This window comes from Chelonia mydas, chromosome 13 (assembly GCF_015237465.2).
Source record: "Chelonia mydas isolate rCheMyd1 chromosome 13, rCheMyd1.pri.v2, whole genome shotgun sequence".
Classification (NCBI taxonomy): domain Eukaryota; kingdom Metazoa; phylum Chordata; order Testudines; family Cheloniidae; genus Chelonia; species Chelonia mydas.
The window spans coordinates 29,984,307-30,011,246 of NC_051253.2; the positions used below are offsets into that span (position 1 = coordinate 29,984,307).

Here is a 26,940-nt window from a genome sequence, read left to right on the forward strand (position 1 = left end):
GCTGGCCTCATGGGCTGGTACCCTTTTGCTAACATAGCATCTCCAGTTGGGGAACACGAATGGTGCACCCTCCTTGAAAGTACCTCCATGCTGGCATGCAACTATATTGAGATCCTCACTTAATTAGCATGGAAATAGCTAGTTAAGTATGTGTAGATTAACCAGACTCTAATCTCAAATGAGACAGCCCAATTTTCTAAATGAGTTTAAGGTTTTCATATGGAGATCAACATGTTCTCACTAGTGCATCATGTAAGTGCACCTGAGTCATCTGAGGCAGTTTTATTACCACTGGCACAAATGAGGAGTTCTATGCTCCATTCTCAAGTTTTTATGTCTTTTTAACCCAATGTAATTTGTGTGTTTCATGCCAGTACTGCCAGCCTGCATAACACTAGTGCCACCCTGTCACCAATGCACAAGGCTGGTGCAGCCTACAGTGAATTCTCCCCTCTTTGGTTTATTATTATTGTCCTGAAAACATGGCACATCCCTGCACCAGGCTGAAGCTCACATTTCCCATCATTTCCACTGAGGCCCTCATGGCAGTATGAATGGAGCTGTACACATGTATGTACATACATGTGCATGCGCACACAAAAATTCCATTTAAATCTACTTCTGAACAAAATGTCACCCAAGCTCCCAGAGTGAGTGAATAGGAAACCCAGAGACCACAGCTGCCTTAGGAGATGTCCAAGCTCATTTCTGACATCTCTGCTCTGCTGCTGATGGATTCCTTTGCCATGTTCCTTTGAAACGTTGCTCACAGGCTACCATCACCTCTAGGAATTTTGTAGAGTTACAAAGAGCTAACACTGAGAAGCTGTATTCAATCAGATTGCCACAATTACTCATGCAAAACACACACGCACACTTCTAACTTGTGCATACAATCACAGATATACCTGGTAAATAACCATTAAGCACAGCCATCTGCACCTGCAACTCCAGAGGCACATGCATACTTCATGTCACCTGTGAATGAGAGAAGTTAAAAGATGGACTGGTTTGCACATACAATTTGATGGAGAAAAGGCGGCTAATTTTGGGGGGCAAAAACCCACCTTTTGCAGCAGATACTCAATGGGAGCAGAAACCCTGGGAAAAAGGAATGCAGAAAGTGACTCTGGTAGCAGAGGAGCACCTCAGGAGATGGCAAACTCTAGTACAGAGAAACCTTGAGATGGAAAAATATCAGCAAGGGAATTGTGGTGTCTAAACTGGACTATAGCCCCCAGTGCTATCTGGAGCACATGCACCTGAACGGACTGAAATAAGAGCATATATGCAAGATAAGGCCCTGCTGCTCGCCTAAGGTTTGCTATGGACAAAACTAAAACACATACAACTGCAGTGATGGCCCTTTTTAAGAGCCTTCCAGATAAAGGAATGATTAGTCAGAAGATAAATTGCCTTCTATTTAAAATCATCATCAATGACCTGGAAGAAAACATAAAATCACTGATAAAGTTTGCTGATGATAGAACCATTGGGGGAGTGGTAAATAATGACGAGAACAAGTCACTAATTCAGAGTGATCTGAATCCCTTGGTAAACTGCGCACAAGCAAACAAACAGTGTGTGTTTTAATATGATTACATGTAAATGCATACATCTAGGGGCAAAGAACATAGGCAATACTTACATTATGGGGGACACTATCCTGGAAAGCATAGACGCTGAAAAAGATTTGGGAGTCGTGGCAAATAAGCAGTTGAACATGACTTCGCAGTGTGATGCTGTGGCCAAAAGAGCTAACACGGTCCTGGGATGCATAAACAAGGGAATCTTGAGTAGGAACAGAGAGGTAATTTTACTTCTGTATTTGGCACTGATGCAACTGCTGCTGGAATACTGTGTCCACGGTTCAAGAAGGATGTTGATAAATTGAAAAGGGTTCAGAGAAAAGCCACGAGAATGACTGAAGGATTATAAAACATGCCTTACAGTGATAGACTCAAAGAGCTCAATCTGCTTAGCTTAAAGAGAAGGTTAAGGGGTGAACGGATCACAGTCTAAAGAATCTACACGAGGAACAAATATTTAACAATGGGTCCTTCAATCTAGCACAGAAAGGTCTAACATGATCCAATGATTGGAAGTTGAAACTGGACAATTCAGACTGGAAATAAGACATGATTTTTTAACAGTGAGGGTAATTAACCACTGGGAAAACGTACCAAGGGTCATGATATGATTCTCCATCACCAACCATTTTTAAAACAAGATTGGATGTTTTTCCTCCAAGATCTGCCCTAGGAATTATTGTGGGAAGTTCCATGGCCTGTGCTATACAGGAGGCCAGAGAAGATGATCAGAGTGGTCCCCACTTCTGACCTTGGAATCTATGAACCTATGCCATTGCAACAGAGAGTCAGCATGTCTGTGGGAGAGAAGAGGTCCTGGCAAGAAGGGCAATGTGAATTTTCAAAGCTTTCTATCATGCAGCATAGCAGCCTCCCATTATCCAGCTCCTCGCACAGTTTGAAAATCTAGCTGGTTTCTCCAAATGAGTAAGGTGCATACTTGGGTGCCCAGTTTTCATGTGCAGCTTCTATAACTGCATGTGCAAATTGCATAATTATGAGCACAAATGGCCTAAGTGTCCATTTGCAAATACAGTTACCTCAACTGCGCATACAATGATGTTGACCACACAAATGAATTGGGCATGTAAATACATATACATTTCTGCATCCAGACTACTGGAATAGCAGCCCTTTCACATCAAGGCAGATCAGTTTCTACAGTAAGCAGAGGCTGGACACTTGTTGACGTACGTCTACTCTGCAAAAATGACCAGCAGCAGCAAGTCTCAGAGCTTAGGTCAACAAACTCAGTCTCACAGACCTTGTGCTACAAGGCTCAAAATAGCAGCATAGATATTTGGGCTCTGAGACCCACCTCCCTCTCCAAGTTTCAGAGCCTGAACCTCTGCATTGTTGTTTTTAGTCCTGTACCACAAGCCTGAGTGTGACAGTCTATCCCTTTGCTCACCTCTTTTACAGAAATATGATAAATTTTGTATAAAGTATGCTGTGAGGTATCATTTAAAAACTCCTAATTTGCTGACTATTGTCCTGGTATGTGTGGCAACACTGCATATAAAGTTATAAAATTCCTCTCGGTGGTATTACTAAAACATCTTCCAAGTCTGGGGAGCAGCCACAAACCAGTTCCCCAGAGGCAGAAAGCTAGCCAATGCATCAGCCAGATGTCAACAAAATCAAATGGATTATCATCTGTTTAAGTGGCCATTCTCTGGCAGGAAAGATGATGTGGTGAAAATCTACATCCTGACAAAGGAACAGCTGGGGGTTCCCATCCACACAGACTTTCGGTCTCTGAGAATCATCTCCACTGAGGTTCAGAAGAGAAAGAACTATAAAAAGTGGATAACAGACACCCCAGATTATTCCTTCTTTTTTCTCTCTACCCATGGCATACACAACCACCTGAAGAACAAAAGGAAGCAACACTGGACTGGGGGAGGGATCCTGCCTGAAATTCAGCCAGCAAGATTGCTGTAACATGGGGTGAGAGATACCTTTGCTTTGAATTCACTTAGCTTAAGTTAGATATTATTTGGGTTTTACTTTTATTTTCTTGTAACCAATTCTGACTTTCATGTCTCATTATGGGTAATCAATTAAAATCTATATTTTGTAGTTAATAAATTTGTTTTGTTGTTTTATCTAAACTAGTGTGTTTGCACTGAAGAGTTTGGGAAACTCCATTTGGGAAAACAGGATTAGTGCAAATCATTTTCTATTAATAAAATGACAGACTTTATACGAGCTTATATTGTCCAGAAGTAAGCGGGGCAGTACAAGACGTACATTTCTGGGGGAAGTCTGGGACTGGAAATTTTCTGGTGTTGCTCTGCAGTGTAATTCAAGGGTGGCTGGCTACAGCACTCATACACTATAGCTGGGAGTAACTTACCTGCTGGAGGCTTTGTGGGGGCATACCAGCCCTGAGTGTGGGAGAACAGCAGAGCAGAACAGCTCAGCTGATATCCTCTTATGGCCAATAAAGCCAGACTCCAGAAAGGAGATGAGTTTATAACTAGGGACCTACCAAAATTCACGTTCATCTTGGCCAATTTAATGGTCATAAGATTTTTTAAAATGTAAATTTCATGATTTCAGCTATTTAAATCTGAAATTTCACGATGTTCTAATTGTAGAGGTCCTGACCCAAAAGGAGTTGTGAGGGAGTCACAAGTTTATTGTAGGGGGGTTGCAGTACTGCCACCCTTACTTCTGTGCTGCTGCGTTCAGAGCTGGGCAGCTGGAGAGTGGTGGCTGCTGGCCGGGAGCCCAGCTCTGAAAGCAGAGCTCCTGCCAGCAGCAGCGCAGAAGTAAGGATGGCCTGGTGTGGTATTGCCACCCTTACTTCTGCGCTGCTGCCTGCAGAGCTGCCCCTCAGTCAGCAGCCACCACTCTCCAGCCGCCCAGCTCTGAAGGCAGCAGCACAGAAGTAAGGGTGGCAGTACCATGCCATCCTTACTTCTGCACTGCCTTTAGAGCTGGGCACCCGGCCAACAGCTGTCGTGCTCCAGCCACCCAGCTCTGAAGGCAGCACAGAAGTGTAGCAACACCATGACTCCCCTAAAATAACCTTGTGACCCCCCTGCAACTCCCTTTTGGGTCAGGACCCCCAATTTGAGAAACACTGATCTCCGCAATGAAATTTGTAAAGTATAGGGTAAAAGCACACAAAAGACCATATTTCATGGGGGAAGACCAGATTTCACAGTTTGACACACGTTTTTCATGGCCATGAATTTGTTAGGGCCCTATTTATAACTCTTCCCAGCACGTGGACTCAGCTTTGGACTAGGCTGGAAAAGGCACCTGCTCATAGGTTCTTACAGGAGGGTTACATTATTTTTAAACTGACAAACAGAAACATTTTTGAAGTGGAGCTGGACTGATTGAGAGCTGCCCAAGAGGGCACAAAGCTGCATGTGGGCTTACAAAATCCTAACAGGATCAAATCATCTCAGAACAACAGAGTTAACACTTAGAAAGGACTTTAAAAACATCTGCAAATGGGAAGTAAGCTGTAAGCCCTTGAAATCTTTATTGAAGTTACACATTGAACTGGGGTTGTCTCTCACAGACATGAGGTCCCTCCCCCCTCCCAGACCCTGCTCTCCAGACACAGGGAAGACACCATGACTTGGCCATAGATGAATTAAAGATAAAAAATACTGCCGCAGACATCCATCTGTCACAAAACATGCTACTGTTTTCCCATACCTATGGCTCCATCCTCCCCACCCTTCTCTATGTTGGTGCACAGGCCAGGCCCAACATTCACATTTAAAAATCAAGGTTTTTTCCAGATTTTTTCACTTTAAAAAAACCAAACAAACCAGTTTGACACAGTGGCTGAGGACAGGCCCTGGACATGGCTCAAATAACTTTCCAGTGTCAGCCACCCACTGCTCTGCAAAACCAGATGGAATGCTGCACTGAGGTGGATTCCAGAGCTATTTCAGCAGCCTCAGTGCAGCATGGCTTCAGCAGCTATTCAGCATTCCTGGGGTGCCTGGGGTTGGGGTTTAATGAATGCAGGACTGAAGCCAGAGAGAGGGCTGGGTATGAAAATAACATAGTACTATCCTTGCTTCCACCCCACCCTGAGAAAAACAAGCAAGAATCACAGCCAAGAACTGCACTAGGATGAGAAACAGCCTGTGATTCCATGGAATATCAGATGCTCACTTGGTGCCAGCATGGCTGCCTGACAGCAAGCAGTGCAAACTCTGGGGGATGGGCACAGCTGATGGGCACAAATAGGTTCATGCCAGCCAGCCAATAAGGAGCTGCTTTTCCCCAGATCTGGCTGTACAGTGAACAAGCAGAAGGAGAGAGAGAAAAAACAGAACACAGCCAACCTTAGGAGAGAAAACATACAACGACTCATCCACCAAGCCAGGGAAGAGACTTTGGGAAGGCATGATAGAATCAGGAAGCAACCAGCCTTCCAGCACACTAAACACCAGTGCCGGCTAAAGTCTCCCCCATAGAAACTTGTCCATCAACTCCTGGAACTGTGTGTGTCCAGATACAAAGACTGGCTTCAGACTAAGCAGTACAAAATAGAGTCGCTCACTCCAACTCAAAGTCTCCAGCAAGCTATTACAACCTCAAAAAAGGGACACCAAGCCCTACCTACCTCTTCCTTGCGCCCCAAAGGGCCTTCTTTTCACCACTTACCAAGCCCTAAGAATCATGCACCCAACACCAAAGGCTGGATGGGGAAACCCTCACAGCCCCTCTGGGCCACTCCTTAACTGCCCAGAAGGCATTGCAATACTAGGCTTTCACCAAACTAGGGACACTGACTGGCTCCGAACACCCTGGCCTTGCAGCCCTAGAAGCAAGAGGCAATGGCCCCGGCCCTGAATTGAACCCAGCTTTCTTAAGTCCAACCCTTCCCTAGCACAGAGGTTCTCAAACTCCAGTCAAGCCCAGAGTTACATGCTGGGCATCCCAACCTGGAAAGAGATGATGGGGCACTCAGCACCCCAAACACACTTTAGGGGCAGTAGTTCAGCTACAGAAACTGTATACTTCAATGGTACCAATTAATTGTTAATGAAGGTGGGAGCTCTAATTATTTTAAACCAACAGGTCCAAGAACCCAAGCTGGGCTAGTGCACTAGATATGAGACCGGACACTAACTAGGCAGAGGAAGAGGGCTCTCTGGCATCGCTCCCTGATGAGCGCAGGCAAAGAGCAAACAAAGCCACAACAGGGAAAAGGTGCACAGGCCTTGCTACACTCTCACAGTTCCATTCATTCAGTGCAGTTAGCAGCACAGGACAGCAAACCAGAGATTTTAGCCTCACACTTCCCCTTGTAAAGCAATTTTAAAAATAAAGTCTGGTGCCCCCAAATTCACACTAGGGAAATGCGGATTCTGAACATCTGATACTGCCTTTTCAACAACACACAAACACAAATGATTCTTCCCAGGCCCTTGCAGGCCAGCTGCACAGTGCAGGGAATAGAATGGGGAATACGGACTTGTGTAGATGGGGCAGGGGAGAGGACAAGCTGACATTTAAAGTAACTAAGGCTGGTTTAAGACAGCTCTGCCAATTACTCCTGGGGAAATGATGGTTACTCACCTTTGTAATTGTTGTTCTTTGAAATGTGTTGCTCATAGCCAGCACGGATACAGGAATGGATATGATCTGGCCGGTGTTCCGACCCTGCCCCTCACCGCTCACTCTAAAAGGGCCCAGGCCCCAATCCAGGAGATCTGCAGAGCTGCTACTTGGTCTTCAGTACGTACATTTATCTCTCACTGTGCCATCGTCTGACAAGCCAGAGACGATGCAGCGTTTCATACAGCAGTCCTGCAATCCACGGTACTTCACTCCAACCCCACCACCTAGGTAAGTCTTGGGAGTCACCTAATTGGAATCGATATGAGCAAGCACTCGAAGAAAAGACGGTTACTCACCTTTGTAACTGTTGTTCTTCGAGATGCGTTGCTCATATCCATTCCAAACCCTCCCCTCTATTGGAGTAGCTGGCAAGAAGGAAGAGGGTCCGAGCGGTAGAGCACGCGGTGTCCAATGAAGCCTGCAAAGCGGTTCGCTTGACCATTTTACCCTTCTCTACCAGAGCCCCAAACTCTTCTCGGGACTCCGGAGGAACCAGTTCCTTGAACTTCATCATGGAGTTCCAACAGTTAAAATTGTATCGGCTCAGGAGAGCCCGCTGGTTTGCAATCCAGAGCTAGAGCCTCCTGAGGAGTAGACTTTGCGCCCACATAAATCAAGGCGCTTGACCTCTTTCGATTTAGGTGCCGAGGCTTGCTGACCATGACGCTCCTTCTCATTCACTGAGGCCACCACCAGTGAACAGGGCTGTGCGTGAGTGTAGAGACAGTCATATCCCTTGGAGGGAGCAAAATACTTCCGCTCTACCCCCTTAGCAGATGAGGGAAACGGAGTCGGGTGTTTGCCAGATTATTCTGGCCATGGTTTGAATGGTCCGGATAAGTGGTAAGGCCACCCTGGAAGGGGCCTCTGCAGACAAAATGTCAACCACAGGGTTCTCCACCTCGACCACCTCCTCTGCTTGCAGGTTCATGTTCCGTGCCACCCTGCCAAGAGTTCCTGATGGGCGCGGAGGTCTATTGGGGGGGAGGGGGAGGAGAAGACCCGTTATACCAGTCCCCACCACAGCCTCATCGGGCAAAGATGAGGAGGATACCACAGGAGGAAAGAGGATCATCCGGGGCCTCTTGCTGAGCTGTGCCCCACTGCTTCAGTCCCGCAACCTCAGTGTTCGGGCCAGGAGCTGGAGTTGGAGGAAGAGGAGCTGGCACCTGTAAGGACGACGCCACTGTCTCCTCTGGGAGCAGGACGGGAGCAGGACGGCTGGCAGAGGCCTCAGGCACTTGCGGCTCGGACAGGGCCAAGCAAGAAGCCCCAGAGGGAGCACCCTGGGCCGGGTGATCCACCCAGGGTGTCCAAAAGGGCCACTGGGTGGACCCTTGAGAGGGCCCCTATTCTTGCACCTGCCACTGATCCGCCCCTAAACCCAGGCGGCCATGACCCAAGTGGTGGCAGTCTGAGAATCATGACCCTGATGAGTAAGAGGAGGAACACGATGACCACGGTGGTGCCGAGTGGATTTGCGCAGGATCACGTCAACGAATTATGATGTGATTGGAATAACAGAGACTTGGTGGGATAACTCACATGACTGGAGTACTGTCATGGATGGATATAAACTGTTCAGGAAGGAACAGGCAGGCAGAAAAGGTGGAGGAGTTGCATTGTATGTAAGAGAGCAGTATGACTGCTCAGAGCTCAAGTATGAAACTGCAGAAAAACCTGAGAGTCTCTGGATTAAGTTTAGAAGTGTGAGCAACAAGGGTGGTGTCGTGGTGGGAGTCTGCTATAGACCACCAGACCGGGGGATGAGGTGGACGAGGCTTTCCTCTGGCAACTAACGGAAGTTACTAGATCGCAGGCCCTGGTTCTCATGGGAAACTTCAATCACCCTGATATCTGTGGGAGAGCAATACAGCGGTGCACAGACAATCCAAGAAGTTTTTGGAAAGTGTAGGGGACAATTTCCTGGTGCAAGTGCTGGAGGAACCAACTAGGGGCGGAGCTCTTCTTGACCTGCTGCTCACAAACCAGGAAGAATTAGTAGGGGAAGCAAAAGTGGATGGGAACCTGGGAGGCAGTGACCATGAGATGGTCGAGTTCAGGATCCTGACACTAGGAAGAAAAGAGAATACGGACCCTAGACTTCAGAAAAGCAGACTTTGACTCCCTCAGGGAACTGATGGGCAGGATCCCCTGGGAGAATAACATGAGGGGGAAAGGAGTCCAGGAGAGCTGGCTGTATTTTAAAGAATCCTTATTGAGGTTACAGGGACAAACCATCCCAATGTATAGAAAGAATAGTAAATATGGCAGGCGACCAGCTTAGCTTAACAGTGAAATCCTTGCTGATCTTAAACACAAAAAAGAAGCTTACAAGAAGTGGAAGATTGGACAAATGACCAGGGAAGAGTATAAAAATATTGCTCAGGCACGCAGGAGTGAAATCAGGAAGGCAAAATCACACCTGGAGTTGCAGCTAGCAAGAGATGTTAAGAGTAACAAGAAGGGTTTCTTCAGGTATGTTAGCAACAAGAAGAAAGTCAAGGAAAGTGTGGGCCCCCTACTGAATGAGGGAGGCAACCTAGTGACAGAGGATGTGGAGAAAGCTAATGTACTCAATGCTTTTTTTGCCTCTGTTTTCACGAACAAGGTCAGCTCCCAGACTACTGCACTGGGCAGCACAGCATGGGGAGGAGGTGACCAGCCCTCTGTGGAGAAAGAAGTAGTTCGGGACTATTTAGAAAAGCTGGACAAGCACAAGTCCATGGGGCCGGATGCGCTGCATCTGAGAGCGCTAAAGGAGTTGGTGGATGTGATTGCAGAGCCATTGGCCATTATCTCTGAAAACTCATGGCGATCGGGGGAGGTCCTGGACGACTGGAAAAAGGCTAATGTAGTGCTCATCTTTAAAAAAGGGAAGGAGGACGATACTGGGAACTACAGGACAGTCAACCTCACCTCAGTCCCCGGAAAAATCATGGAGCAGGTCCTCAAGGAATCAATTCTGAAGCACTTAGAGGAGAGGAAAAAGTGATCAGCAACAGTCAGCATGGATTCACCAAGGGCAAGTCATGCCTGACTAATCTAATTGCCTTCTATGATGAGATAACTGGCTCTGTGGATGAGGGGAAAGCAGTGGACGCATTATTCCTTTACTTTAGCAAAGCTTTTGACATGGTCTCCCACAGTATTCTTGCCAACAAGTTAAAGAAGTATGGGCTGGATGAATGGACCATAAGGTGGATAGAAAGCTGGCTAGATTGTCGGGCTCAATGGGTAGTGATCAATGGCTCCATGTCTAGTTGGCAGCTGGTATCAAATGGAGTGCCCCAAGGGTCGGTCCTGGGGCCAGTTTTGTTCAATATCTTCATTAATGATCTGGAGGATGGTGTGGATTGCGCCCTCAGCAAGTTTGCAGATGACACTGAACTGGGAGGAGAGGTAGATATGCTGGAGGGTAGGGATAGGATACAGAGGGACCTAGACAAATTAGAGGATTGGGCCAAAAGAAATCTGATGAGGTTCAATAAGGATAAGTGCAGAGTCCTGCACTTAGGATGGAAGAATCCAATGCACCGCTACAGACTAGGGACTGAATGGCGAGGCAGCAGTTCTGCAGAAAAGGACCTAGGGGTTACAGTGGACGAGAAGCTGGATATGAGTCAACAGTGTGCCCTTGTTGCCAAGAAGGCCAATGGCATTTTGGGATGTATAAGTAGGGGCATTGCCAGCAGATGGGGGGACGTGATCGTTCCCCTCTATTTGACATTGGTGAGGCCTCATCTGGAGTACTGTGTCCAGTTTTGGGCTCCAGACTACAAGAAGGATGTGAAAAAATTGGAAAATGTCCAGCGGAGGGCAACAAAAATGATTAGTGGACTGGAACACATGACTTATGAGGAGAGGCTGAGGGAACTGGGATTGTTTAGTCTGCGGAAGAGAAGAATGAGGGGGGATTTGATAGCTGCTTTCAACTACCTGAAAGGGGGTTCCAAAGAGGATGGATCTAAACTATTCTCAGTGGTACCAGATGACAGAACGAGGAGTAATGGTCTCAAGTTGCAGTGGGGGAGGTTTAGGTTGGATATTAGGAAAAACTTTTTCACTAGGAGGGTGGTGAAGCACTGGAATGCGTTACCTTGGGAGGTGGTGGAATCTCCTTCCTTAGAAGTTTTTAAGGTCAGGCTTGACAAAGCCCTAGCTGGGATGATTTAGTTGGGGATTGGTCCTACTTTGAGCAGGGGGTTGAACTAGATGACCTCCTGAGGTCCCTTCCAACCCTGATATTCTAGGATTCTATGATACTGCAAAGCTAGAGATCGGTGCTGAGACGGAGAAGAATGGTGCCACGACGCTGGAGAGCGATGTCTGGACCGGAGCCTAGATCTAGACCTGGGTCTCGATGACAATGACTGGCATCGGGAGCGGCGTTGGGACTGGGATCTACTCCTGGATGGCGACCGGAGGACAGAGCAGTGTCGAGACCGGTGCCGGGACTGTGAGCGGCGCCGGGACTGGAAGCGGCAGTGCTGGTGGGTGAATAAGAGTTGGCTTGCCAATGGATGGTGCCACGCAGACAGGTGGCGGTGCCTTGGTCTGTTGAGGTGATGCCGATACAGTCAAGGCAAACAGATACCTTTGTGGCGGCAAAGGATCTGGTGTAGATGGCAACTGGACCTCAGCCACGCTATGAGTTGGGAAGTCCAGTCGCACTGGACTCAACGGCTCCGTCAACGGTGCCAAGGCTGTCACCTGTGTCCCCGAGCACTCTGCTGCGGGACGAGGTTCTGCAGGCGGATCCAGAAAGGGTGGTGCCTGCTGAGGTGGGCCAGCCTTTTCCGGCTTCCAGTGCCGCCTCTGACCAGGCGAGTAAGAGCGGTGCCGAACTGAAGATGTTGGTTGCGGTGCTTGGGAACCTCGGTGCCGTGGCTCTCTATCAGAGTCCAACTGCAGTACCATTCCTGTAGCTGAAGCCGGGGTGCTGCGTACCAAAGCGCTCGGCACCGGGTCTTGCCGCACCGCTGGAGGCTGAGAACTAAGAGCTGCCTCCATAAGGAGCTGTCTCAAACGAAAGTCCCACTCCTTCTTAGTCCGGGGACGAAAGCTCTTGCAAATCACTTCTCCGCCTGGTGAGGTTCCCCCAGAGACTTCAGGCAAGAGTCATGGGAGTCGCCCATTGGCACGGGCTTGGAGCAGGATCCGCAGGGCTTAAAGCCCGGAACTTTGGGCATGAGCCCAATCAAGTACGGGGAGGAGGGGAAACCCCCTTTTCCCCAAATAATGCAAACTCCTATACTATAACTAGAACTACAACTCTTAATCTATAACAATACTATAACAAACTATGAACCAACTGTAGGGTGAACACTAGGGAGAGTGGAGAGTAGCAAAGCCCAGCTCCACAGTTCCAATGACTGTCACGGGCGGTAAGAAGGAACTGAGGGGGGGCTGAGTTGGCTGGGGGTATATATCCAGCGCCATGAAGGCGCCACTCCAGGGGGTCCACAGCCGACCCACCAGGTGTTGCTAGGGTAAAAATTCTCTAATGGCCATGCATGCGGCATGCGCACACCTAATTGGAATCAATATGAGCAAGCACTCAAAGAAGAATTAATGTCCCTGCAGATTTTTTTTCACCCCCCCAGATTCTAATGGGGGAAGTGAAGAGAATCTGAAATTACACCTTTTGCTCACCAGGTGGTGACAGAAGAGAGGACAGTGGGCTTATGGGCCAGAGCAGCCAGCCACCACAGAGAAGCAGGGGGAGAGGCTGCATTCCTCACAGCACCCTGCCTGCAGGGCCAGGTGAGGAGGGATGGGATATGTGGGAGGACGGACAGAGTGGGTCTCACAGACTGGGGTTCAGAAGGGCTAGGAGGGCACAGACTGGGGCAGGGGCACAGGAGCTAGTGAGGTAACAGCACTGAGCCAGGGGCTGAATGAGAGTGGGAATGCAGGCCCACATGGGAACAGGAGGGAGACGTGGTGCAGGGAAACATGGATGCGGGGGAAGCTGGGTGGGGGGGCAGGGTCACAAGGGGAAAGAGGCAGCTAGGCCTGGCTGAATGGGAGAGGCTAGGGGTCAGCCACGGTCTGCACGGGGGAGGCTCCCCAACTTCTTAACAATCCTCCTCCCCCCCGCAAAAAACCTGTTCCCTACTTCTCCCACCCACACCCAACAACCCCCCAGGTTCACCCCTAGACTCCTTCCCAGCAATTATTTCCCTCCCCTTCCACTCCTCTATTACCCCTAACTCCCCGAAGCCTTTGCACTGCTTCTGAGAGGTGCGGAAAATACATTTCTGTATTATAGTTTAAAGGAATTAGTACTCAAAGATCTGTATTAATATATCTAGTAAGGAATCTATTGGTCAAAACACATTTCCTAAATTTTTTTTGTTGTCTGTACCATTACAGACATACTTGCTGACAGGTATTTTGAAAAATATATATCAAAATAATTGAAACTGGCATGATTATATTGTGTTATTATGACAAATAAAATACGCTGAATTTTGCAAAGTTTTAAAATATTGTGCACATAATTTTTAAGTACAGAATTCCCCCACGAGTAGCCATTGCTCCTTGTCCTGGGCTTTCCACACAGAATCTTGTGCTTGGCTTATTTTTGATGAAATCTTTGCAGGTCACCTTTAAAACCCTCATGAGAGCTCTAAAACTACTTTACAGGCTGCAAAATTAGTTGTGCCCATAAAGCTGTTGATGTGCTTTATGGCAACATTTAAATGCCAATTCAGAATCCGTACTTCTTCAGTGTCCAACCAGCGACAAGGAGCATCCATTCTCTCAGACACCACTGAGCACCCTGTCCTTCCCTTAGCTACTCAGGGACACCTGGAGTATTATAGTGCTGATTGGCTCCAATCATTTCCAATGCTACCCCTCACTCCGACTTCACAAGATTTTAGAAGAATGTGAAAGTTGCAAAGTCAAGCATTCAGAAGTCAGGAAAAGTCAGATTTAAGGGTGCCTGTGCACCCTTAACTCTGCCCTCTCTGTGCTTGTGTTTTATGAAACAGTCTTGCCTTCCATAACATTGAAAGCTTGTAGCAGTTCTAGGAATAGAACCTAGCTCTCTTGGGTTTAAGTCCAGTGCCTTACACACAAGAACACCCCTTCTTTTCCTGCGATCCTCTGATTTTTTTCCACTGTCCATCCTGTGGATAGAATGAGGCAAGGGTGTTTATGTGAGGAAAGACTGTACTGTTCTACACATGCAGAGGAGGGCTGGATTAGGACTGCAAGAACATTTCCTAATCTTTGACTGCGTGACTTTGCAACATTAATATTCCTTTAACATACTATGTTATTTCCTATCTTTTTTAAAAAGTAAACTGGAAAAAAAAATGTTTGTCCTGTAGAACCATAATGACCTCATACATGGCTCATTAGCAAGATAGGAACTAAGGACCTATAGAGTGACAGTACAACCCTCTACTGATCAAGCTAAAAGAATAACCGATAGCAATAGTAGGCTATTACCCTTTTGAGGGCCAGCTACTAGACGTGGACACAACGTGCCAATTTTAAACAGCAAACTTCTTTAAAAGCTTGATTGAGCTCATGTGAATGTTGATTTTTAGAGGCTTATAGCATGGACAAATCTGGATGAATTTTCATCAGGACAGCAAAAGGCACCTCCCTTACCCCAGGACAACACCTCTGCCACATATTGCTTTTTTCCATAATCTTGGTCTCAGAAATGACAACCATTTCTGTTGAAACTTTACAAAAACCAAAACAAAATCAACAGTCTGAAGAAGAGCAAACATGGACTTTTTCAGTCCAAAACAATTAAAAGGTAGGAAAACTTATAATTAGGGCTCTCGATTAATCACAGTTAACTAAAAAAAAATTAATCACAATAATCACAGTTTTAATCGCACTGTTAAATAATAGAACACCAAATGAAATTTATTAAATATTTTTGGACTTTTTCTACATTTTCAAATATACTGACTTCAATTACAACACAGAATAAAAAGTCTACAGTGCTCACTTTATATTATTTTTTATTACAAATATTTGCATTGTAAAAAATGATAAACAAAAGAAACTATTTTTCAATTCACCTCATACAAGTACTGTAGTGCAATCTCTTTATTGTGAAAGTACAACTTACAAATGTAGATTTTTTTGTTACATAACTGCACTCAAAAACAAAATGTAAAACGTTAGAGCCTACAAGTCCACTCAGTCCAACTTCTTGTTCAGTCAACCACTAAGACAAACAAGTTTGTTTACATTTGCAGGAGACAGTGCTGCCTGCTGCTTGTTTACAGTGTCACCTGGAAGTAGAACAGGCATTTGCATGGCACTGTCGTAGCCAGCATTGCAAGATATTTACGTGCCAAATGTGCTAAAGATTCATATGCCCCTTCATGCTTCGGCCAACATTCCAGAGGATATGCTTCCATGCTGATGATGCTTGTTCAAAAAAATAATGTGTTAATTAAATTTGTGACTGAACTCCTTGGGGGAAAATTGCATGCCTCCTGCTCTTTTACCTGCATTCTGCCATACATTTCCTGTTACAGCAGTCTCAGATGATGACCCAGCACATGTTGTTCGTTTTAAGAACACTTTCACTACAGATTTGACAAAACGCAAAGAAGGTACCAATATGAGATTTCTAAAGATAGATACACCACTCAACCCAAGGTTTAAGAATCTGAAGTGCCTTCCAAAATCTGAGAGGGCAAGATGTGGAGCATGCTTTCAGATGTCTTAAAAGAGCAACACTGAGGCAAAAAACTACAGAACCTGAACCACCAATTAAAAAAAAAAAAAAAAAAATCAACCTTCTGCTGGTGGCATCTGACTCAGACGACAAAAATGAACATGCATTGGTCTGCACTGTTTTGAATTGTTATCGAGCAGAACCTGTCATCAGCATGGACGCATGTCCTCTGGAATGGTGGCTGAAGCATGAAGGGACATATGAATCTTTAGCACATCTGGCACGTAAATATCTTGAGATGCCGGCTATGACAGTGCCATGTGAATGCCTGTTCTCACTTCCAGGTGACATTGTAAACAAGCAGCAGGCAGCATTATCTCCTGCAAACGTAAACAAACGTTTCTGTCTGAGCGATTGGCTGAACATGAAGGAGGACTGAGTGGATTTGTAGGCTCTAAATTTTTGCATTGTTTTATTTTTGAATGCAATTCTTTTTTGTATATAATTCTACATTTGTAAGTTCAACTTTCATGATAAAGAGATTGCACTACAGTACTTGTAATGGGGGAATTGAAAAATACTATTTCTTTTGGTTTTTTACAGTGCAAATATTTGTAGTCAAAATCTAAAGTGAGCACTGTACATTTTGTATTCTGTGTTGTAACTGAAATCAATATATTTGAAAATGTAGAAAACATCCAAAAATATTTAATAAAATGGTATTCTATTATTGTTTAACAGCGTGATTCATCACACAACTAATTTTTTTTAATCACTTGGCAGCCCTAGTTATAACAACTGAAAAGAGGGGTTTATAATGGAAAGTGTTGTGCCATGCTGCCAACTCCACTTAAAATGAAATTTTTTTAAAAATAGGCAGGAAGAGGGATTGCACTTAGACTGTCCCAGTTGCTACAGGTGACCTGTTTGAGCTATATTAGTCATTAAAAAGCAGTGGGGAGTCATCCAGGGTTACACGTTCCTGAAGAAGGCTTGGAGGTGATGGGACACACCAGCTAAGGAGGTGATGGGACACACCAGCTCCAGTCCAGCACAACCCAAGTCATACCCATCTGATGGCTGTCTAGAAGAAATAATCTGGTAGGTTCTCAAATTTAATTCCTAGAGAGTATCACAGAAATCTCCATTACAACTTGCAGTCTCAGCAAGATAGACATCACACAGCTAACTCCTACCTCACCTTAGGCCTCTGAATAGCCTGGATAGTTGCCAAAATAAATACCCAGCAGAAGGAACCCTCTGCCAAGTAATGACAGTGGAGTGGAAACCAGCACAACACACCTACATATAAGTGACAGCCCTGCTGCTTTACAGTCCCTGGGGGATAACAACCTGGGATCTCTCACCCAGTCTCTGCCCTGCATCGGTATTTATACATCAACAAGGTCCTAAAACAAAGGTGACCAAAGTGCAGCTCCTGGGCCCAAAGTCACACAGGTCCACAGTGCAGCTCTCACCTGGAGACACAGCTAGTCCCAAATTTGACTCTGAGCAACCTCCACTTGGAGCTCTCCATAGTATACATCTCCAAGTTAGTCCTGACTCTGCCCTCAAGACATTTTAGTCTCTGCAGATTGGGCACAGTCCTTGATATTGATAAATTGGAGGGGGTTCAGAGAAGAGCCAAGACAATGATTAAAGGATTAGAAAGCATGTCTTATCACACACTCAAGGAGCTCATTTTACTGAGCTTAACAAAGAGAAGGTTAAGCGGTGATTTGATTACAGCGTACAAATACCCACATGGGAAACAAATGTTTAATAACAGGATCTTAAATCTAGCAGAGAAAGGTCTAACATGACCCAGTGGCTGGAAGTTAAAGCTAGACAAATTAAAATGCTGGTGGAGATTAGAGGGGCTACAAAAACAGAAAACTCAACAATAATGGGGTATTTCAATTATCCCCATGTTGACTAGAAACATGTCATGTCAGGATGGGATGGAATGCAGACATAAAATTTCTAGACAGCATTAACGACTACCTCTTGATTGAGTGGAGCACAGGTTCTGCTCCAAGAGGGGACTATAGATGAACTGCTTGTTAATAGGAACCATAATGTAGTTAAATTTAACATCCTTGTAAGTGGGAAAATATCAAAGAAGCTCACCATAGTAGCATTTAACTTAAAAAAGTACACAAAAATGAGGGAGCTAGTTAAATGGAAATTAAAAGGAACAGTCACAAGAGTGAAATGCCTGCAAGCTGCATGGAAACTTTTTAAACACACCATAGTAGAGGTTCAGACTAAGAGGACCAAAAGAAAACCACAACCATGGCAGAGAAAGAGAGAGAGAGAGAAAAGCAGTAGTTAGAGGCAAAAAGGCATCCCTTTAAAAATTGGAAGTCAAATCCTACTGAGAAAAATAGAAAGCAGCATAAACTCTGGCAAGTCAAGTGTAAAAGTATAATGAGGCAGGCCAAAAAAGAAGAGCAGGCTCAAGAAGGGTGTTGGGGTGTGGGAAGAGGTATGGGCTGGAGGTGTGGGTTCCTGGGTAGGGCCAGAAATGAGGGGTTCGGAGTGCGGTAGGGGGCTCCGGAAGGCTGGGACTGAGGGTGTGAGGACTCTGGCTGGGGGTGCGGGCTCTAGGGTGGGGCTGGGGATGAGAGGTTTGGGGTGCAGGAGGATGCTCTGGATTGGGATCAAGGTGCTTGGGACAGGGGCAACATGTGGAGCCCCTGGCTGCCCCTCCCCGTAGGAGCCAGAAGGGGACATGTCAGCTGCTTCCCAGAAGCCCCGCTGTGTAGCACCGTAAACCAGACAGTCTACGGTGCTTATTGGAGCTGCCAGGATCACTTTTCAACCAGGTGTTCCGGTCCAAAACTGGATACCCGGTCACCCTAGTCCCAGACTGAAGTGTCAGTAGAGGAGGTTTTGGAACAAACTGATAAATTAAACAGTAGTAAGTCACCAGGACCACGTGGAATTCATCCAAAAGTTCTGAAGAAACTCAAATATAAAATTGCAGAACTACTAACTGTATTATATAAACCTATGGCTAAAATCAGCCTGTGGACCAGATGACTTGAGGATAGCTAATGTGACACCAATTTTTTAAAAAGGCTCCTGAGGCGATTCTGGCAATTAGAGGCTGGTAAACCTAACTTTAGAACCAAGCAAACTGGTTGAAACTATAAGAACAGAACATGATTTGTTGAGGGGAAAAAAGTCAACACAGCTTTTGTAAAGGGAATTCACACCTTACCAATCTATTGGATTTCTTTGAGGGTGTCAACAAGCATGTGGACACAAGTGATCTAGTGGATATAGTGGTCTTGGACTTTCAGAAAGCCTTTGACAGAGTCCTTCACCAAAAGCTCTCAGCTAAAGTAAGCAGTCACAGAATGAGAGGAAAAATTCTCTCATAGATCTGTAACCGATTAAAAGATAAGAAACAAAGAACAGGAATAAATGGTTGGTTTTCACAATGGAAAAAGGTAAATAGCAAGGTCCCCCACAGATCTGTACTGGGATCTGTGCTTGTTCAACATATTCATAAATGATCCAGAAAAGGAGGTGAAGAGTGAGGTGGGAAAATTTGCAGATAATACAAAACAACTGAAGATAAGTAAGTCCAAAGCTGACTACAAAGAGTTACAAAGAGATCTCACAAAACTGGGTGACTGAGCAATAAAATGGCAGATAAAATTCAATGTTGGTAAGTGCCAAGTAATGCACATTGGCAAACATTATTCCAACTATACATACAAAATGATGGAGTCTAGATTAGTTGACCTTGGCAGATAGATAGTTCTCTGAAAACATCTGCTCAATATGCAGCGGCTGTCAAAAAAAAGTGCTTACGGACTGTTAGGAACCATTAGGAAAGGGATAGATAAGAAGAGAGTAAATTTAAGGCCATGGTATGCCCACATGTTAAATACTGCATGCTGTTTTGGTCACCCCATCTCAAAGATGATATATTAATTAGAACTGCAAAACATACAGAGACTAACAAAGAAAATGATTAGGGATATGGAACAACTTCCACATGAGGAGAGATTAAAAACTGGGTTTTCAACCTTTTTCTTTCTGAGGTCCCCCCACCGTCCCAATATGCTATAAAAGTTTCACAGCCTACCTGTGCCACAACAAGTTTTTCTGCACATCCAGTACATTAAAAGCCAGAGCACCATTAGAGGGTAAGAAGCTGGCAATTGCCTGGGGCCCCATGCCACAGCAGCCCCATGAAGGTAAGTTGCTTTGGCTTTAGCCCCAAGGAACAGGGCTCGGGCTTCAGCTTTCTGCAAGTCTAACACTGACCCTGCTCTCTGGTTTATTTTGGCGGATCCCCTGAAATCTGCTTGCGCCTACAAGGGGACCCTGAGCCCTTGGTGGAGAACTACTGATTAAAAAGACTGGAATTGCTCAGTTTAGAAGAGAGACAACCAAGGCAGGGTATGATAGGTCTATAAAATTAAGAATGGTGTGGAGAAAAAGTGTTATTTACCCCTTCATATAAATATAAGAACCAGAGGTCATCCAATGAAATTAACAAGCAGCACATTTAAAACATAAGGAAGTACTTTGCCACACAACAGAGTCAACCTGTGGACCTCACTGCCATGGGATGTTGTGCAGGCCAGAAGTAAAACTGGGTTAAAAAAAGAATTCGATAAGTTCATCAATGGTTATTAACCAAGATGGTCAGGGACACAACCCTGTGCTCTGGGTGTCCCTAAACCTCTGACTGCCAGAAACTGGGATTGGACAACATGGGACAAATCACTCAATAAATTGCCCTGTTCTGTTCATTCCCTCTGAAGCATCTGGCACCAGCCACTGTCAGAAGACAGGATACTGGCTAGATGGACCATTGGTATGACCCAGTATGGCCACTCTTATGTTCTTCTGGCCTTAGAATCTATGAATCTCACATGCCTGGCAAGTTGCCCCTGACCTACCATCTTCCCACTACAGATTAAAGTGACAACAGTGACAAAGGCTTTCTGACCCAGATGCTGTAACCAGGAGCAGGTACACCAGTGGGCTCTACAGTACTGGATGTAGCACAGCATCTAGAGGGAAAGTTTTAATCTCAGTCTCTGTCCAAACAGCAGGTTTCATTTCCCGAAGGGAAATCACGCAGCATCACCAGAGGAAAGCCAGAGATTTAGAGAAGGCATCTTGCTCTGAATGCAGTCTTGCAGAAATGCAAGCATATGCTATGTTTGGGTCTGGAAATCAATGTGAGGAGAACCTCACTTGGCACATTCCAAGCAGGGAGCTCAAAACCAAGAGCAGTTCATGCACAATACTGCCCAATCCCATTCCTGCTGCAATAAGTTAGTCTTTTTTGCATTTATTCTTTTTTAGAGGAACCCCATATGGAAAAGCATAAGCACCCCCTGGAACAAAACAATTACATCCTCTTTATTATGAGCTGTATTAAATTGCAACATTGTCAGCCAACCTTTTTTTTTTTTAAATCTGTAACCTATCATTTCTTGCATTTGTTTCTCTCTTCCATTTCCCTAACTATTGTGCTAAGGGTGTGCATTTTCACTGCTCTACCCCACTCTCAACCTTCTGGCTGCTTTGGAAGTGCTGGAGTCCTGGTCGCCAGGGAACAGCTCCATGGCTTGTCTCAGTCACTGCTTAGAACTTCCTCAAGCAGCTGCAGAGCGAAACAAACCAGGCAGTAAAAACTGACAAGACTCCAATAAGTCTTTACTCTGCTTCTGCCTGGCCAAGCTCTGAGCAGCAGCAGCATAGGTACTGGGGTGAGCTGCATGTAGACTCAGGTAGAGCCTGCCTCAGCTACATTCCATTCAGACCTGGAAGGGTTTTATTCACACCATAAGGGCTAAAAGCTTTTTAAAAATAGCTTACTGCCTGCTGCAGTTGATAGCATGTGACCAAGAACGCTCCTTATTCAGCATGGGGGGGGGGGGGGGCAGAGTGGGTTCAAGCCTTAAGCTGAGCACCCTCATTAGTTAATGTAGGATCCCACACTGCCATTTTGTGCTCTTTGGAAGAGACAGCTGGCTTGTTTTTTTCAAGGGGAAAAAGAAAAAGAACATTTTTGTCTGGTGAAATGAAACTACAGCTAAGAAACCCCATGGGTCAATGCAAGTGACTAAGAAAAATGAAGAGCCCCAACTGTGGCTCTGCAGACATACCTGAGGGCCCTTTCTAGGCACAAACCAATGCAGGGAATGAGAGCATATTTTTAAAGGGAATGCTAGCTGGCTGGAGTCTGGCAGGACTCCAAAGAAAAAAGGATTCCAAAGATCAGCATACGAGAGCCGTCTTGCACAGCATGAGTGGGAGCCCATACCTATGGGCCCAAAAGTTGAGCACGCAGCCCCCTACTGGTCAGAAGTGTTTGGATTTACAACACTTCTACAGACTGGGCTCATTCCCTTGGTTTTTCAAATGATCTCACAAAAAAGTACTCACCCGCTCCACACAAGCCCGCCGCAATAGAGAGGGATGGGGATGGGGAGGGTATACAAACTGCATGACACCTTTCCCATGGAAGGGAGGAAGTCAACACAAGGAACTGCATCCCACCCAGACTCAAGTGCTAGTGCCTAAAACAAAGAAATCCAAACCACTGGATTACAGGAGCATTTCAGGGGGTTCCTGGGCTACAAGCAGTGTGTGTCCCCGTGGAGTCATCAGGCAGGGCTTGCATCCTCTTGTCTCAAGACAAGGGTTCCTGACACTGGCTCCATGAGGACAGCAAGCAGGCTGAATCCAGAACACAGCACACTGCTCATGCAGTCATAGTTCAAGTTAAGCAGTCAACCTGCTGGTTGCATCATCCCCACTCCCCTCCAGGCACTGCCACAGCTGACTCAGCTTCAGGGAGGTGTTCAGCGCCCCCCCATTGCAGGGTCTTTCCACCATCAGCTTATCCCACTCAAACCACACCCAGAATCCTCCTTCTGGAATGGGCTCACCCTCACTACATGCACTGGCAGCTGGGAGCACATACAAGATAAATGACAGGTTTCAGAGTAGCAGCCGTTAGTCTGTATTCGCAAAAAGAAAAGGAGTACTTGTGGCACCTTAGAGACTAACCAATTTATTTGACCATAAGCTTTCATGAGCTACAGCTCACTTCATCGGATGCAACAGGATAAATGTTAACTTCTCTCCCCGCCACCATCTCCAAAGTCCCTCCAGCAGTTTCCATCAGAGAAGTGATTTCGTAAAGGCACAGCAACATAGATGTGCACAGCACTTCAAAGACACCCAGCAGACCCAGTCCAAGCCCCAAAGAGGGGACAGGTTAGACTCCACAGACAAGAGGGGCAGATAAAGAAGGGACAAGGACTGTACAAAAAAAGGTCATGAGGGTACTGATGTTGAAAGAAACAAGCTGTTTCTTGGCTCGCACTCCAGAAAGGGCTGCAGTTTAAGAGTGGTTTCAGAGTAGCAGCCGTTTCGTCTGTATCCATAAAAAGAAAAGGAGGACTTGTGGCACCTTAGAAACTAACAAATATATTTGAGCATAAGCTTTCGTGAGCTACAGCTCATTTCATCGAACGCAGAGTGAAGTCTCACTTCATACCTGGATAGCTCCAATGTGAAATGAAGAGTTTATTTTGTAGCAACAGACCCTCCACACAACAGAGTACTGTGAGCAGTGTCTACGAGGGAGAGACCCAGCACTGAAATGGCAGAGGGAGCTGCAGGTCAGAACCGAGGTGGGCTGGCAGAGTGGTGTGCTGCAACTAGCCTAAGATGCTTGGGATGCTGAAAGCATCCCGCTCTGCCCGGTGAACAGTCCGTACTTGTATCACTTTTAGCCTCTGGCCTGTTTCTAGACAGCAGGAGCCCAAGGGACTGAGGGGCTGAGTCTGCATCGAGTACCCCGCAGGCTCTGATCAGTCCACACATACACAGCAGGGAGAAATCAACCTCAAATAGGCGCCTCTTCAAGCAGCGCATATTCCTCAAGCCCCTGCCAGGTTGGCTGCGGCAGGCTCCTTGGGCTGGGGGAGCAGGGAAAGAGTCCTTCCCCCAGAGCTCCAAACCACTCCCTTTCTGTTTAAACATTCACCTTGCTGCTCTTCAACCTGGTCAGCTCCTGGCCTGGCCCTCCCTGTAGGACATTAACCCCTTCCTTTCTCCCACCCCCCCACCACCCAGTGAGGTATGTGGGTCCCCCACAAGTGAACAGATGTGATTTCTAACCCTGGTAGTCTAAGAGATAGCAGATCTTAAACAAAACCAAATCCCATATAGCTCCGGCCATCCCCACTCTCAGCCCCCACCCCAGGGTCAGTGGGTGCTATCTCCCCCAGTCACAGCAAAGCTCAGTGCCGTGCCCACTGAGAGACAGCACGGGACCTGGGCTGCCAGTGGTGCATAACCAGAACACCAACCCCGAGAGCAAACAAACATGGAGTGCAGGCTGACCTATTCTGTCACCAGCTTGGTTGTGGATGGTCACAGGATAAATGTCTCAGGACTTCTACACAAGGGAGATGTTCATGTAAGTGTCTTTGCTGGGCCCCTTTCCATCCCTGCAGCATCCCAGAAATTGCCAGAGCTGTTAGCACTAGGCCATGGCAGAGAATCAGCACCTCTTATCTCCACACTGACCAGGAACACAGGACTGGCTCTCTCAGGACTCCCGTTATATGGGCTGGGAAACCTGATCCAACCAAACGCTTCAGTGCCCATTGTATAGCACCCCAAAGCATGCCAGGGCCCTCACCCTAATCGAAAGAGACAACAGGGGATTGGACCCATGCAAAGCAAGTGAATACAGGAGATAAGTGTCATCCGGAAGTGAGGTGAGGGACAAAGCATCTCAGCTGTGGTCTGCTTCAAGAATGGGTACAGGGCAGGAATAGCAGGGGAGTGCAGCTAAGGATCAGTAACATCAGTGGGGCCCAGCTCTGGGACATCAGAAGCTACAGGTCAGAGTTTGCAGGGCATCAGCAGAGCTGTGTGGTGGATCCCATGTGACAGGATGGTGTCTGTGTAGGGAAACAGAGAGATTCCCAGACTGCTAATACCTACCCATCGCGAGGGATGCTTCCACTGCCATTGAGTGCTCCATGCCATGGCAGCTGTTCTGTCAGAGATGTCAGTTAGAAATGCTAATAGCACCGAAACACAATGGGACTGGGCCCTAGGCACAAATATTACATAGATAATAAAGAATTGCCATCTGCCTGGCAAGGCTGTCAGCAAGAGCTACTGGCACAGACCAGGTGTTAGTGGACATGCAGCAGGCCCTGGGTACCTGCCTTGTCAGTCTGCTTGGCTTCTCAAAGACCCTCTTCGATTCACTGAACAACAAAAGGAAAGGCCCACACATCCTCCTGGAGATGTTTTGTTCCTGCTGCCTTATCAGCTCTTGTTCCCAGGCAGGGCTGCTCAGCTGGACTCGTCTCAGCCAGCAAAGCCACTGGAGCTTGAAGCCAGGGTACCTCTGGTGCAATTCAGTGGGAGGAACTCAAAAAAACTACATTCCTGTGGTTTGAGTGGCGAGAGGGACTCTGCTAAGGAAGATGCATTGGAGAAGATAGCTCAGTGTCTGCAAATAGCAATGGGGCACAACTAAGATGGATGGCTATTTCCCTCCCTCTCTCACCCCTCCCCATCTAACCAATGCAGCACATCAACATGCTACTCCAGGAGGGCAGCAGGGCCCAGCAAAGCCTCTCCTTAAGGGGAAACAATGCCCCCTGCAGCCCTTACGCTACTGCAGGGTTTCTCAAACTTCATTGCACCACAACCCCCCTCTGACAACAAAAAATTACTATATGACCCCAGGAGGGGGGACTGAGCTCGCCCAAGCCCTGCTGCCCAAGTGTGGGGGGGGGGGCGGGGGGGGGCGGCAAAGCCCAAGCCCTGCTGCCCCAAGTGGGCCAGGGGGAAGAGACGGGGCAAAGCCAAAACCCAAGAGCTGAAGCCCCAGGCAGGGGGTCTGTAACCCGAGTCCTGCTGCCCAGGGCTGAAGCCGTTGGGCTTCAACTTTGGCCTTGGGCGGTTGGCTCAGGCTTCAGCTTCAGCCCTGGGCAGCGGGGCTCAGGCTTTGGCCCCAGCAAGTCTAAGCCAGCCCCAGTGACCCCATTAAAAAGGGACTGCAACCCACTTTGGGGTCCCAACCCACAGTTTGAGAACCACTGCGCTACTGCATACTAGCCATTCTACAGGACTGGGGGCTCCCTCCTCCCAGGAGCCTGACAGAGGGATCTGTTCACCATTAGGAGTTACTCTGTTTGCAGGCTGTCCATTTATGCATCCCTGGCAGCAGCAGAACCCGCCTCTCCCCACAGTTTCTTTCTGCAGTAGAATTTGTTTATGTATCTGCAGCTGCTCAGTGCATTCACTGTGGGAATCCAAGCTAAAATTCCAGCCTTGTGCCGCAGAGAAGTACCCCCACTGCATTCCCATTGCACTGCCTAAGGAATCAAAGGGGGCCCACACCCCCATAGAAATGGTCAGTCTGGAGCAAGGACTTGAATTCCCAGCCCAGGGCTCTACAGTCCCCTCCCCCAAACCCTGCTTCATTCCTAAATTTGGGTGGAGAAGGGGATGGGATTATTTGGTTGCAATTTTTTCAAGTGAAAAATAACCCAGCAGTTCAGTGAAAGGAAGGGGCAGCATTGCTAGGCAGCGGGCTGGGAGCCTGTAACCTCACTACAAGGTCAAGGCAGAAGACTCTCCCTTTCCAGTGAGCAGGATGTGGAGACAGAACCTCTTGGGGCAGATGTCCACACATACACACGCCCAGTGCAGCCAGGCCCCCTCCTCATCCCCAATTCCTGGGAGCTGTAAGTATGCACTTTAGCTTCTCAGTGAGCAGAGCGCTCCTCTTTTCATTGCTGGCCTCTTCATCCTAGCAGCTGCTCTAACAGTGCATATTCTCTGCTTCCTGGATCAATGCCACTAGCAGAAACCTGGTAGGAATAAGTCCACTGGCCCAGACAATATTATACCAGGGATGGGGGTGGGGAACTGCAGCATGTGTTCTGAGCAACACAATTGACTGTCAAAGGAAGAGTCGGAGTTCAGAAGCACAGGGATCCCTTTGCTGGGGAGCAAATGCCTCTCGAAGCTCCATGAGCGCTGCCTGGACCGGGCTCCCTCAGA

General features: G+C 46.9%; 1 protein-coding gene across 8 annotated transcripts in view; it reads right to left on the reverse strand.

Annotated features, from left to right (window-relative positions):
- CHD6 (chromodomain helicase DNA binding protein 6) overlaps positions 1-26,940 on the reverse strand; it is a 178,460-nt gene that overhangs the window by 133,793 nt on the left and 17,727 nt on the right. For 3 of the 8 annotated variants that reach the window (XM_037915470.2, XM_037915474.2, XM_037915476.2), the window contains exon 1: positions 909-978. The exons of 4 other annotated variants lie outside the window; for them this stretch is intronic. In XM_037915470.2, the coding sequence (XP_037771398.1) occupies positions 909-966 (58 nt within the window). In that variant the 5' untranslated portion in view covers positions 967-978. Of the gene's footprint in view, positions 1-908; positions 1,000-26,940 lie in introns of those variants that run through there. One more of the 8 variants, XM_037915469.2, reaches the window with a different exon arrangement.